The sequence below is a fragment of the Anas platyrhynchos genome, chromosome 1 (assembly GCF_047663525.1).
Source record: "Anas platyrhynchos isolate ZD024472 breed Pekin duck chromosome 1, IASCAAS_PekinDuck_T2T, whole genome shotgun sequence".
In the NCBI taxonomy this organism is placed as follows: domain Eukaryota; kingdom Metazoa; phylum Chordata; class Aves; order Anseriformes; family Anatidae; genus Anas; species Anas platyrhynchos.
This window is the reverse complement of record NC_092587.1, coordinates 84,586,712-84,600,279: the sequence shown is the minus strand read 5'-3', so window position 1 is coordinate 84,600,279 and position 13,568 is coordinate 84,586,712. Positions and strand designations below refer to the sequence as shown.

The following is a 13,568-nucleotide window of genomic DNA, read 5'->3' as shown; positions in this document are numbered from 1 at the left end:
TTTTCAAGTCCAGAAGGCAGCAGTGAAAATGTTAAGGAGAGAGAAATGTTTCCTAGTTGTTTTAACAAACATCTTCATATATGACAGACCAAAAAAAAAAAAAAAGTAGTTTCCATTAGTTACCATGACAACCAATGGCAATCGCTAACCCATCTTCTCTCCCTTGCCAACCCTCGATAAGAGCTGTCAGGGGAAGCAAGTGGGTATGCCCCGTGCCACAAGCTCTACTTACCCTCGGCCTGCAGCTCTTGGGGAGCTCCGTGTCACCCCCGTGTCAAGTGCACACCTCCGGGCTGCTCCCTCTGAGCGACAAGGCGCAGGAGATGCTTGCTGAGAGCAAACATGCCCTCAAGACACTACCACTGATGCCATGCACCCCAGCTCTCCCCCCTTATGCCTTTCTTCTGCCTCCACCGAGACATCCAAGCACCTCCTCCTTCTCATCGGTGGGCTCCATCCTTTACTGGCTGTCAATAAATTACTCCATCCAGTTCTGGTCCAAACATCACCCCCACCCTCCTCACTCTTTCTGCCACTGATGTTAAGGATAACAGCTCTTCGCAATGCCTGCTGCGCCTTCCAAGCCAGAGCTTTTAAACTTCCTTTAACAAGAAAGCACTCAGCTTCATAAACCTTCCTGGGAGGCACAGCGCAGTTGTTGTTCCTGTTTCGCAGACGTGAACACCACAGCTCAGAGGATTTAAGTGCCTTGCCCAAAGCCTACACACAAATCATGGTGGGATGCTAAGCACTGGAGCAAACAGGTCTGGAGAGAAGGCTCTGCCTGCATTCTCTTCATGCCTCCAGGCAGGCTCTGAAGATGCCTGAACCACATCTGCTCAGAGACCCCTTTAATCTGCCCCCCACCAAAACCCCACAGCTAATAAGCATAAAACCCAACACATAAAAAGCCAGCATTGTCTCTGTTTAATGCTGGTGTACTGCTGGCCTTGCATCTGCGGCCAGGACAGCCTAACTCACCCCATCGTCTGGATGCACGCTGCTGCACTGCAGAGCAGCTTGGCAGTGATTTGTGAGGCCATATTCACACCCAGCTGTTCGCCTGTCTCCTTAGCTTCTCATGTGCATAAAGTTAGGAGTGGTTCAGGCACTGCATTGACACCATGAAGACTAGGGTTATTCACTGCAAGGTGGTACCTACTGGGAAGATCAGCAACCCCAAATAAGCTGCATCAATTGCAAATTTTGCTCTGCTCCCCACTGCCAGCTCTGGTTTGCTGGAGTTACCAGCAAGGTCCTCTGTGAAAGGGCTGGCTCTGTGCGAGGGGTAACAAACCATGCCTCGTACCCCATGATTAATAGTGCTTTGGCCCTTTTTCCTCCACGACACACTCCTGGGAGGCTGCACACACCTCTGAGCACCAAGGTATCAAAGAGGGAAGGATAAACCATAAAGTGCAAAGAGGAGCAACAACAAGCTGTTCTACAAGCTGTCTCCTATAGATTCCTGTCTTGAGGCTGAGTGCATTTGGTGACTAAGAAAGTACAAACTGCGATCAAAGGGGAATACTCACGAAATGCCTCTCTGGTCTGTAGTAAAAGCTGATCTCACACTGGAGCTTTTCCCTCAGGAAGGGCTGTAAAAGAGCCTTTCTACTGCAGCACAGCTTTTATTTTTACCAACCTTAGAGGCACACGGTATCTTGTAGGAACCTAATACCCTTTGCTAAACATGGCTGAAACTGGCTGATGGGTTTAAAAGTTATTTGAGGAAGTTCAAAGGTACCAACAAGCGGAGATGATCACATAAAGCTCTGTTTCTTCAGGCAGCCAGGGGAAAAAGAATGTTCTGATTTGACAGAAGGAAGGGAGCTGGAAGGAGATGAAAAGAGGTGGGCTATGCGTGGAGCTGAGGGGCCCCATAAACCTGTGATGTGTGTGCAACTGCATGGGGGAGACACCAATTATCACGGAGCACAGGCGCATAATTAGGACTGTTGGGACAGAATAACAAGATTGATGGTCCCCTTGTTCATAGGAGAGGGCCATCAAGATAAACTTACTGGCTCTGAGATACTCCAGAGCGTGGTATCATCTTTCACAGAATGGGAAGGGGACATCACTTAGCAGGGATGTGCAAAACTGGATTTGACAAGACACTAATGGCTTGCAGTTTGTACAAGCAGCTTCTAATCCCAGGGCATGCAATGCAGCAAAACCTCACAGAAGAATCGGTCTTTAATGAGGGATGCTTTGAAGGATCTCGAAAGGAGCACCCCTGAAAGCACTATTGTGTTTGTCACTAGCCCCTCTAGCTTGGGCTGCAGGGAATAATATCTGCAAGATGAGGCCCCGAGGAAGATAAGGCTGCTATCACTCCCGAGGAACTCCTCGCCCAGGGGCTGGAACACCCCAGGGTTTGCTTGCATCACGCGGAGCAAACACGCTGTCCTTAGACGGCAACGCCAGGGCTTTTCTGCCAAGTTCAAGCCCATGCCTTCGACGTGAGAGCTTGGTCTCCTGCCACCTTAATCTTCCAGCCTCCTGGGCTTGAATGAGCGTGCTGCAGACCGGAGCTGGGTCACAACCTTTCCGGTTATCCCTGAGGAATTTTTACTCACCCAGACAAACTAAACGATCCAGACATAGTAAAAATCCCCTGAGGAAATCTCTTCCTCCTACATATAGGAAACGAGACAGTAATTCCAAGCCCTCATAACTCCAGCTTCCTCAAACGTAAACATGAAAAAGTGGCCAAAACGCGGGAGGAGAAGAAAGTCCCAGAGCAGCACAGAGTACATATGCAAGGCGTTACGTCATGCAGAAGGAAAGCTCTTGGCTCCGGGCTACAATTACCAGCGCTGAAATGGCAGGGGCTGCTATAGCACGCAGGGGCCCCACAGGCACCGCGCTCCAGATCGATTTGTTGTCGGGAAAACAGCAACAGGCTCCACAACCAAACCCAGCCCTGGAGAGGGAGGGCATGCTGCTGCTGCTGGGGGCTGACCCTAAAACCTGCCAGTGCCTGCTGAACGCCCAGCAGGCGGGCAGAAACCCCTTGTTCTGCTCCTTGTTCTGATCCCTTGATCCCATCTCAGACCCTGAAGTAGGAGCAGGGATGGGATCAGGAGGAACACGTACCATGCCAACCAGCAGCGGGTAACAAAGAGCTCTCCAACCTGCTCCTTTTGCTCTTCCAAGCCCATCGCTATCCTGATTTGGAGAGTAAGATGTGCAAATCCTATGCACCTACCACTGGCACCCAGCTGCTCTGCCATGCTGCTTTATTCTGTTCATCTCCGTTGTTCCCTCAGCCTGGTTTGTTGCTCCTGGCATCACAAGGCCCTCTACAGACGTATAATCAGGAGAAAAAAAAATAAACAAGTTCACATGCTTACGGCTTCACTGCTGTTTAAGAGGGTGGCAGAATGAAATTTGGGAAGGATAAGGGAGAAGGAACAACAAAATAAGCTGTCTGCTATCGGGTCCACTACATGGTGTGACAGTATTTAGATGAAGTGCTTAGAGGTCCATCTCTGGGACAGCAGTTGACACGGTACAGCCAAAAAAACTCTAGACAGGGAACCACCCTGCAATGGCCATGCGGAGAAGGGCTCCGACAAGTCCCTCCTCTCAATCTCCTGGTTTTCCTGGCGCATTCAGTGTTTTCCTCAGCAGCACAGGAAGACGAGTACCCTCACCCCAGTGAGACAAAATACATTCCAATCTTCAAGCAGTGTTTAGTTTCTTCTGCCAAAATATTTGCTTAGCTGTCAAACAGTGGAAACGTGGGATCCACCTGCAGCTGAGCTAATAAGATATCAAATCCCTCCCCAATCATCCGTCCTGAATCTCTTTTGTTCTTTCCAAGCCTGTTTATCCAAAAGGAGCCTCCAAATTTTTTCCAGGCTATGGACCCCTTGACACGCTTCACATCAGGTGCAGTGTCTCAAGGAATTCCACATAGGCGGGCTGGAGGACAAGCTTGCTTTCCTCCATCATCTCTCGTGGATAACCCTAGATCTTGTCCGTTGTCCCAGGCAGCTACAGGTCCCGTGTTAAAATTCAGAGGTATGGTGTAATAATTCTGAGATTTCAGGATAGAGTAGGCAATAAGATTAGGCTTGCATGGCAGAGAACAGATGTAATCTCAAGTTACTGCTGGCTGGTGTCTTCAGCCCAATGCCTGCTGGTGAGCAGCTCCTTTTGTTCCGAGCTGGAGCACATTTGAGAGCAAACAGCAAGGAAACGCTAGGCAGTCGCTGCTCGTGCAGTATTTCTGTTCTTTCTGTAGCCTCCGGGGCTGTTTATCTGACGCTTGTTTATTTAGTACTAGGATGCCTAGGAATTGCAAGCAGAGCCCCATCGTGCAAGAGCAAATAAGCCCCTGCTCCAACCAGTTCACATCTATCAAGCTTTAGGGTCCCTTCCTACCCAAACCAGGCAGCAATAACACACGAGCTGTGGCAAAGTCTGCAGCCCCGGGGAAAGCTGATGTGTGTATCCCAGCGCCTGCCACCCTGAGCCAGCTCTGGAAGGAGCTCCACAGCGTTACAGCACTCCAGACTTCCCTTCCTCCAAGCTAGAGACAATGCCATGAGGGATAAATCTCGCTCAGGGTATGTGGTAAAACCAGCGTGGTAATAGGAGTCTGGTGAGCCTGGCAAGGCACACCTGGCTGAGATTTGTGACAAACTCTCTTCTGTCCGAAGAAAAACATTCCCCAGCTCGGGTAACACCACACAAGAAAGATGAAAGGAGCCCCAGTGCCTCCTGATGGGTAAGCAGCTGTACCAATAACAGCAGCTGGAAAACACAACAGGCACCAGAAGTCTTTCAGCCAGTCCCTTCCTCTTCAGCAGCCCCCTGTTAATTACCCGCAAGGAATTTGCACCCTGGCAGATAGTCATTCACTCAGCGATGGTGAATTTGCACAAAGCAGCTCTGACCTGAAGGCAAATCGCAGCTCCATCCGAAGACAGAAGCACTTGCTTGTGGGGTATTTGGTCAGTGACTTCAGCACGGCACAAGGTGCCCCAGACAAAACTTCCTGGCTCGCCTGCCTGCCCGAGCTCTTTGACCATGCACATTAAAATAAAAAAATACCACAAAAAACAGGCTTTGCACAGGGCAGAACCACTTTGCCCTACCTCCCCATTTAAAACACACTTATTGCCTCGAGGTGCAGCGCCAGCAGGGCTTGGTCTGGAGCTCGAGGGCGGAATCCCAAGGAGGAAGATGTCTATCACTCCAAAATCAGCTCCTGGAGAAAAATAAACGCGATTCTTTCCTCCCACTGAAGATGAGTCTGCGAAAGAAGACATGGGAAGCTGCATTTTTATTACATTAGCGGGTTGCATGTAACTGCTGGGTTTTAATGCACAGAGCAGATTAGAAACAGCCTGTGCTACCCATCTGACAGGCACCACAGCGTCCTTCCCTTCCACTGCCTGGACCAAATATCAATGCCGGGAGGACAGAAATAAGCACCAAGACTACCACTGAATTTCAAAGGCAAATAGATACTTCTTAAAACAATGGCTCGAGGTCCAAATTATGGCCTTGTCCTAGAGCTTCAGGAGCTCAACTGTAATTCATTAAGCTTAATTTATCAAGGCAGCAGCTTTTAGTCTTCATCACTGCAAAAATGTGGGAGAAGATTAACCAAAGGAGGCTTACTCTTGTGAACAGCCCGACAGGAGTAAGCACACGAGGCTTTATGCAGACCAGCTGAACTCTCACACCCCCTCACAGCTTTTCACGTGGAAAAATTATACAAAGGGAAAAGGAGGTGGGTAAAAAAATGAATCCCAGGGCTACAGCAGATGAATGCACTGCAAACACTGTGCTATTAGAAAAGGTTGTAAATCTGCTCCCCGATGCTTGTCATCACTGCTCTGCTTTGGGGTTATAACCCCCTCAGATCTGTCAGGAGATGTCCTCACGGGAGGAGATCCTCTAGACTGCCTCCTCTAGTTCTTTCTGGCCAAAATGAGCTAAGCCAGCTTAAACTGTTTACACAACACTTCCCAAGGGCAGGCTCGTTTGGCCAGAAATGGGTTAAGGGTAGTGGAAGGCAACAGCTACAGGTCTCGGGGATCAATCTGAATGGACAAGGTCACCCATCCACAGCCTGCACCAGCATGCTCACGCTGGCATAAATCTTTGTTAGCATTTAAAACCCACAATGAAAAGTAACTTTCCTGCAGATTCGGGATCAGGCTGAAGGCACGGTGAAAGAAGTAAAACTCTCGTTATTTTTGAAGGAAGTATCCAGACGGGACGTGTCACCACACTGCTGCTACCACCAGAAGTGCTCCTGGACCTCACGGACACGGTCAAACAGCGACTGGACTCCTTTCCAGCGCTAACTAGGTAACTGCTCCAGCAGGAAAAAAACGACTGATCGAGTTACGGGCCTGCCGTTTAACTTCTAAGACGTTCATCAGACTTTTTGAGCCTCGCCCTTTTCCTCTATTATGATGGATGCTTCCCAAAATCCCCCCGCATCTGCTCAGGAAAGCCCCAGCTGAGAACACAAGCAGATTCACCTCCTCAGCATCCCTGCTAATGCCAGCAAACGGCCTCCTCCTTGCAAGGCTGACCCAGGAAAAGAGAGACAAAAAGTGCTGTCTGAAGCTGGTGGCTGGCCTCCATCCCAGGAGTACAGTTCACCGTCTATTGCTCTTGTGACTATTACTGAACCGGGCCAAGAAAAGCTCCCAAGTTCTGGCACGTCTCAGATTTTCCAGTCTGCACAAAATCACGCCAGGAACATTTACTGAAGCAATTTCTTTCTTTCTTTCTTTCAAGACTCTAATTACGCACCTAACAATGTCGTAGAAATGAGTGTTCTGCAAAAACCCAGCACCGCTCGGGTACAGTTTTGCCTACAAGTGGATTAGAAGCTTAAGGCTCAGCCTTAATATGCCGAACATACTGAAAGGCACTAACTGCAGACTGCAGCGGAAACAGAAGAAACAGAGAGTCATCACTTCCAAAATCTAGAGAGGGAAAACCACACGGGAAAATGCCACGCTAATCTTACGAAATGCCAGAGATGCCAGGGAGTGGTAGCGAAGAACATCTAGAAGGGAGCGACCAAAGTCATCTCTGAATTGCAGGCAGCTCACTTTCAAGTGCAGCCTACACCCCGGAAAATGAGGAGCTCCTGATATCCCTGATGGTGATTCCTGTGAGTAGACTGATGCTCACCACTCAGCAGCAAGGAATCGGACTCAACCCCAATAGAAAAGTTGTTCGAGGTGTCAATTTTCCCTGAAACTGGAACCAACCACAGCTGTCACTCCCAAGTTTTGCCGAACTTGGGCTGGAATTGAACCAAAACATTCGCCGGTTTGACACCCAGACCATTACCCCTGAAAGCAGTCAAACCATTCGTTTATCCACTCGAGCATGAACTGGCCTTTAAGAGAGAGTTTTGAGCAGGATGGCTGCACATCTTTCTTACTTCCGATTTGTAGATGAGGACACTGAGGCACAGAAACGTTAAGAGTGCTCGTACTTGGGCAGCCATCCAGGTCCTCCTAAGTAGAGCACACGAGGTGAAAAGCAGGAGTCGACACAATGTTAGTGGCGCCAGAGAAATCAGAAATCAAAGGCCAAGCACATCTTTGATGCGTTTCTGCTGGTCGCTGGCTCCACGATGCTTTACTCAGACCACTGCCCCTATTACTTAGCTGTTATTACCACTCATCTTACGGATGTGCTGCCGAGCCCTTCCTTTTGACAGAGGTTTTGCTTCACATTGACCAGAAATGGTTAAAGTTTATTTTACGATTCCTAAGAAAAACGGATAGAACCGATACGGCTCTTTCAGGACAGCATTGGAGGGGGACGCACGGAAATGCTGACTACATAAGTATGTCATGCCTCCAGAAGAAAGTCTATTACAATATTACGACGCGTTTGCAGCTGCCAAACACCAGCCCACACCGCTGCTCGGTCCCGCTCCCCTCGGCTTTCTCCACAGCTGCCACCAGAGCTCCCCGGACGGGGTCTGCTGGCGGTGGCCGCCCTGCCTCACCTCGTGTGCTATGCTTTGGCAATTCTGGCAACGTTTTGGCAATTCTGGCAATGTTTTGGCACTGTTCACCTCTGCAGGGACTCGGCCGAAGAGACGGGGACGGAGGAAGCGTGGCTTTCCCCTACAACCCCCATCTTTGCCACAGCGGGAAGGCGGAGAAAGGGGAAAACTCTCTGTAGGGAAGCAGAAGTGTTTATACATTTTTTTTATTATTTTTTTGCGCAGAGCCAAACTGTGATGCTCTAGGGTGGGGCCGGCCATCTGGGAGAAATATGTAGGGCGAAAAAATGTGCGCGGGAGGCCGACCCAACCCCGTCCCCCAGCCGGGACCGCTTTTACCCTGCGGAAAGCGCGCGCGGCCGCCCTCCCCAGCCCAGCTTGAGTTCATTTGCCTCAAATCACTTCCACATTTCCCGGCCACAATTATCAAATATTTCGTCCCTGACCTCACTTTTACGGAGGCTGCAGCGCCGGGGATTTGGTGTGGGGGGGGGGGATTCAGGCACCGCTTTCAACGCAGCCCCCACAAAGGGGGTCGGCGAGTTTGTGGGGCTGATGGTGCGGGAAAGGAGGTCAGGGCGGGAAAAGGGGGGGTAAAACAAATATAAAAACGCTCAGAGGAAAGAAAGAAGAGATGAAAAGGGGGAGGAGAAGGGCAGGGGGTGCCTTACGAAGCCCATCCCGGCCGCCCCCCCACCCCCGTGCTGTAGGCGCCCCCCGCAGCCCCCCGCCTACCTCCGCTCGCAGCCGGGCGGCGGCCAGCAGGGCACAGAGCAGCGGCAGAGTTTTCCAGACCTGCAAGAGAAAGCAACGGGGGATAAAAAAAAGGGGGAAAGGAGGGAACCGGGGGGCTGTGGTGATGGTGGTGGTGGTGGGGCAGCCGCCAAACTTCCCCCGGCCCCGCTCACCATGCTGAGGGCAGCACAGGACGGGCGCCTTCCCCGGCTCGGCTCGGCTCGGCTCGGCTCAGCAGGGAAGGGAAGGAAAAAGGGAAGGGAAGAAGGGAAGGGGAGGGCTCCCCTCACCCCGACCCGCCAGCCCGCAGCTCCACCCCCGGCCCGACCCCCGCCGCCATCCCCCCGCCCCGGGCCCGGCTCCTCCCCGGCCCGCCCGGCCCCACAGCCGCCCCCTTCCCTGCCCCCGGGTCCCTCAGCGGGGTTTTGGGGCGCCAGGAGGGGGTCCTGCTGCTCGGAGACCCCCTCCTCGGGTCACGGGCACGGCCCCCTCTTCGGGGACCAGAGGGGGGCCGTGTGTGGGGACCCCTCTGGCAGCACGGGAAAGCGGGGCGCAGCGGGGTTTCTTCCACAAGAATCTGTGGAAATGGGGTTTTGTCCCAAAAAAAGGGTGTTTGATGCTGCCCGATGGGCATACGTGGGGTGAAGGGAGGTGGAAAGCCCTGAGTGTGAACCCCTGGCCTTGTGGTGTTAGCTGGACAAAGTTAACTGGGTTGTTAACTGGGTTAACTGGGTGTCTGAAGGGCCCGCAGTGTGTGGGATCCCACCTGAGGTGGCTGGTGGTGGTGGTGTGCATGTAACTAACTGAGATCCTCTTCTTTTTTCTCCTCAGGTCTGAATTTTGGAGGCTTCTGGCTGTGCTGGGGCTGGAAGGCAGGACCTCGCAAGGCAGAGTCTGTCAGAGCCGGGTGTGCGCTGTGCCCGTGCCTCAAATACAGAAATCTCCTCTCGTACAGCAAGCGACACCAGCTGTCAAGGGCTTCTCCTCAAGTTTTGAGGTTGTTTGTGACCAGAAGTGGTGCTGCTGGCTGTAGAAATCCCATCTTGCTCTGTAACTTGCCCTGCTTTCTGCTGGGCCCTGAACACAGCCGGGTGCCGTGGGAGATGCTGGTGTGCTCCCTCGTCCTTCACTGGGACCAAGCATCCTGCTGGAAGGGACAAACTTGGAAAAAAAGTTATCCTGGATCAGGTCAGAGCTGTGCACTTTCTCTGTGCTCACTCTGGCTCTGCTGCCTCGCTCTGTTTTCTTTTTAGGACTACTGCTACTAATTCTGCTTTTATAAAGCACCCTCCCCAGCAAGTTCTGTCTGAGTGCAGTTCTGGCCTATAAATCTAGCCTGAAGAGATGTCTAATTATTTCACCGCTGATGCTGAGCAGTATGGTTCCCATTGTCCTGTATTTTTCCTTGTTTAAACTCACCTTCACAACATGCCTCTTTGTTTGGGAGTGAATTGATTGCCTTGACCCAGCTCTGGCAGAGTTATGGCTAACTCAGCCAGCCTCTAGTTTGCAGAAGCATCTTAAGAGCAGGCTCATCCTCAGTTGCCCTGATACAAGCATCACAATAAGAAAAAAACGAGTGGCGAATGATAAATACGTTTTAAAAGATTAATTAATTTCTGGCCTCTTGGTGCCTGATCTGCTCAAGCAGTGCTATGCAAGGAGGCTCTCTGTTTCCAGAGGTACAAGTGACTCCACCACGCTTGGGAACACGCTGCCAGAAGGCATCTCCTAGCTCCTGTGCTCTCTCCCTGCTAACATGGGCAGTCACCTCATGGAAGCGTGATTAGCCATTGTGCTGGATTATGTAGGTCACCATGAGCAATTTTTTTTTTTTTCCCCTGTGTAATCTAAGAACTGAACAGGAAGCACAGCTAAAGGATTAATCCTCCATTGCAAGTTGGCATTTGGTCTATAAAAGCATATTTCTTCAAGTTAGTCCTTACAGATGGAGATGGGTAAGGGCAAAAAACAAAAAGCATCTCTTAGACTAGAATGAGAGAATGTTGCCACAGGAGCATGAGGGAAGAGAGACATTTTTACAGCTTAAATCAGATAAAAGTTGTGTGTAAAGACGAGGCCTGAGTAATCCTGGCAGACTGTGAGTGACCAGTCCTTAGCTCTCCATGGAAAGGTGACGACAGTGAAAGAGTCACGGGAATTTGTGGGAGCATGGATGTGAAAGCTGCGACCAGCTATGGCTTTCCAGCTACAAAAGTATCCGTCCACAGGTAGAGCAGCAGGTCTATCGCATCGGGAAGCCTATCAAGTTAGCAGAAGGGCATTTTCTCTCCCATCACAGGCAGCACAAAATGATCTCAGCTATCACAGGAGACTCCATACTCTATAATACACAGTATCTGGTGAAAAGTTAACTTTTATACCGAACTTGCTTTCACTATTTGAAAACGTGAACTGCAAAGGAGCAGTGTGCGTCAGCTAATCAAACAAGAAATAAATCCATCAGGAATCTTTGCTCTTTCCTGATGGACCCGTAACAAGGAGTGTGAATCAGAAGCACCAGACTAAGGGGACAGCAAAAGCACTCGCTGTTCTGGTTTCAAGCTGTTGTCACATATTGGAGATGGTGTTTCATCATCGCTGGCTACACGACTGAAGTTGTATCATGAAACACTTTCCATTAAAAGCTTCTTTATAAGGGTGAAGGATGCTTGCCTGACATTGTGAAGGTTGCAATGCTCTGGTAGGCCAAAAACTTGGGAACCGTTCCTCTGCGGGAAAGATATTATTCTATTACATACATTAATATTTCATTCCTGGTGACACTTACCTTTCCAGGCACCACCACTTCGATGCCAAGCGTTTTGTTATACATACAGGATGGAAAACTTTGGGATGCACACATGGATGCCCAAGTGGCCATGCAACTAAAATTCGGTAACAAGCTGTTGCCTGAGAAGCAGAGCAAATGAATCCTGGGCTCATACAAGTGTATGTCTCATGGGTGGATGTATTCTCCTGTTTTTAATAAAGTGCACACTCCAACTGAAGCTTTCTCTGTTCTCGGGGCACTGTAAATATCACTCCTCTGGACTCTCTGGTGTCTCGTAAGGGTTACTCAAAAGCTGCAGCCTCTCCCTGATTACAGCATGTGCACATACATACACCCAGCGTGACTGTGTAAGCCTCATTTCCTAGGGAAACCAGGCACAACGCGTGCCAGTAAATTACTTCTTAAGCCCTCACCCAGCCCGTGTGTCTGTACCATGATATCACCCTCTCCACATTACCTCACTGCTGTCCACCACCCACATCACCCCCGTCCCCTCCTTTCTGCCCTGCCACACGAAGCACACGGCCATCAACAGCGACTCAGACATGTAGCTCTGCAACAGAGCCCAAGGAAGGGCCAAAAGACATGGGGGCTTTCCCAGAAAAACATCAGACACAGGCCAGAACCATGAGAGGCGAGGAGGGGAAAGCCCAGAGGAGAGCTGTGCCTGTCGTGACTCCCCCGAGGAGGCTTACCAGGACTGCAGCATTTCTACTTGTCGTGATTGCTGAAAGCTCTATTTCAGCGCAGACCTGACGGAGCTAAGTGCTGGAGTTTTCTCCTCTCCCCCTCAGCAGATGGTCTTCATTTTGCAGGTTTTACTGGGGACATTGCTAACCAAAGGGTGCACAAGTCTGGCACGAGCAGCCCAATGCTAGGTCTCTAATGGTTAATGCATTTGTTGGGCTTTTAGATATTCCATTAGCTAGAGCAGTAAAACGCCTAAATACCTTTGACAACCTGGCCCTTAAACATTACCCTTTGTATCCTTTATTCAAGGGGAGATTTTTAGGTTTTCTTACCTAAAGGAGGCTCCCAAGGGGTCATTTTCTCACATCCTTCATCCAGGCCTTAGCAGCTGGACAAATCATGGTGCACGAAAGGAGAATCTGTCTCAAAACCTCTGCATGGAAGCCACCCCTCTGTCCTGAATAGCCTAACAGCCCTCTGTCTCAGCATGCTCCTCGTGCCAGCTCTGTCCAGCTGCTGCCAGGCCATGAGGCAGCACGAGGAAGTGAAATCCTCCTGCTTTTGACTCTGCTGTTGCCGAAGTAAACTGCAAAAATGCCATGGAAATACACTTGAAGGTGGAGCACATGCTGTTAAATACGGTATCATTCTCCTCTGCAACTGAGGAAATAGCACATCATTCCACTTCTTCCCCATTATCTACCTCATTTTGTAGACATGTTCACCGAGAAGTTGCTCAGGTCACTTCTGGCAGAGCTTTCAGTCAGACCCGGGACATCTCTGCGGCAGCAGGAAATTTCAGCTATTTTGTTTTTCCGCACCATTGAGCCATGGTGATGTACTCGGCTCTGCCATTTTCTGTGCAATAAGCCCAGGCACCCCGTCTCAAACAAGCTCTTGCCGTGGAGCAAGCAGTCGTCTACCACCGGCAAATCCTGATTCACACAATTAAGAGCATTTTCACTATTAGCCGAAACAGCAGGGTGTTTGTGCTCGTGAATATAGCAGGAAATCAACCCAGAATATCTCGAGCTCGGGCGCAGACCATTTCAATCCGTCAATGCAATGTGCAACAAAACCCAAGTGTTCGACTTGCCAGTCACTTGTCTCACCTCTCAATCGCTGCTGCCACACAGGGACAAGCTAAATATTTGCCTGAAATGTCCTGCAGAATTCCTCAGAGGGGTGCTAACACCTGCCATCCTGACATAAAGCAATTGCTTTATGTCACCCCGCCACCCTGCAATGTTTAAAACCCACTCCAGCACTGCTTGCAGAGGAGGTGCTGTAGAAGAGCCACTGGAGGATGCTACTTCATGCATCTGCTGGTGAGGGCAGATT

General features: G+C 50.4%; 1 protein-coding gene across 1 annotated transcript in view; it reads right to left on the bottom strand.

Annotated features, from left to right (window-relative positions):
- Nucleotides 1-9,089, bottom strand: part of FSTL1 (follistatin like 1) — a 30,521-nt gene extending 21,432 nt beyond the window's left edge. Inside the window, exons 1-2 of the mRNA XM_027449655.3 lie at nucleotides 8,917-9,089; nucleotides 8,744-8,803 (exon numbers count right to left, since the gene is read on the bottom strand). Coding sequence (XP_027305456.1) covers nucleotides 8,744-8,803; nucleotides 8,917-8,919 — 63 coding nt within the window. The 5' untranslated portion in view covers nucleotides 8,920-9,089. The remainder of the gene's footprint in view (nucleotides 1-8,743; nucleotides 8,804-8,916) is intronic.
- Nucleotides 9,090-13,568: the final 4,479 nt, after the last annotated feature.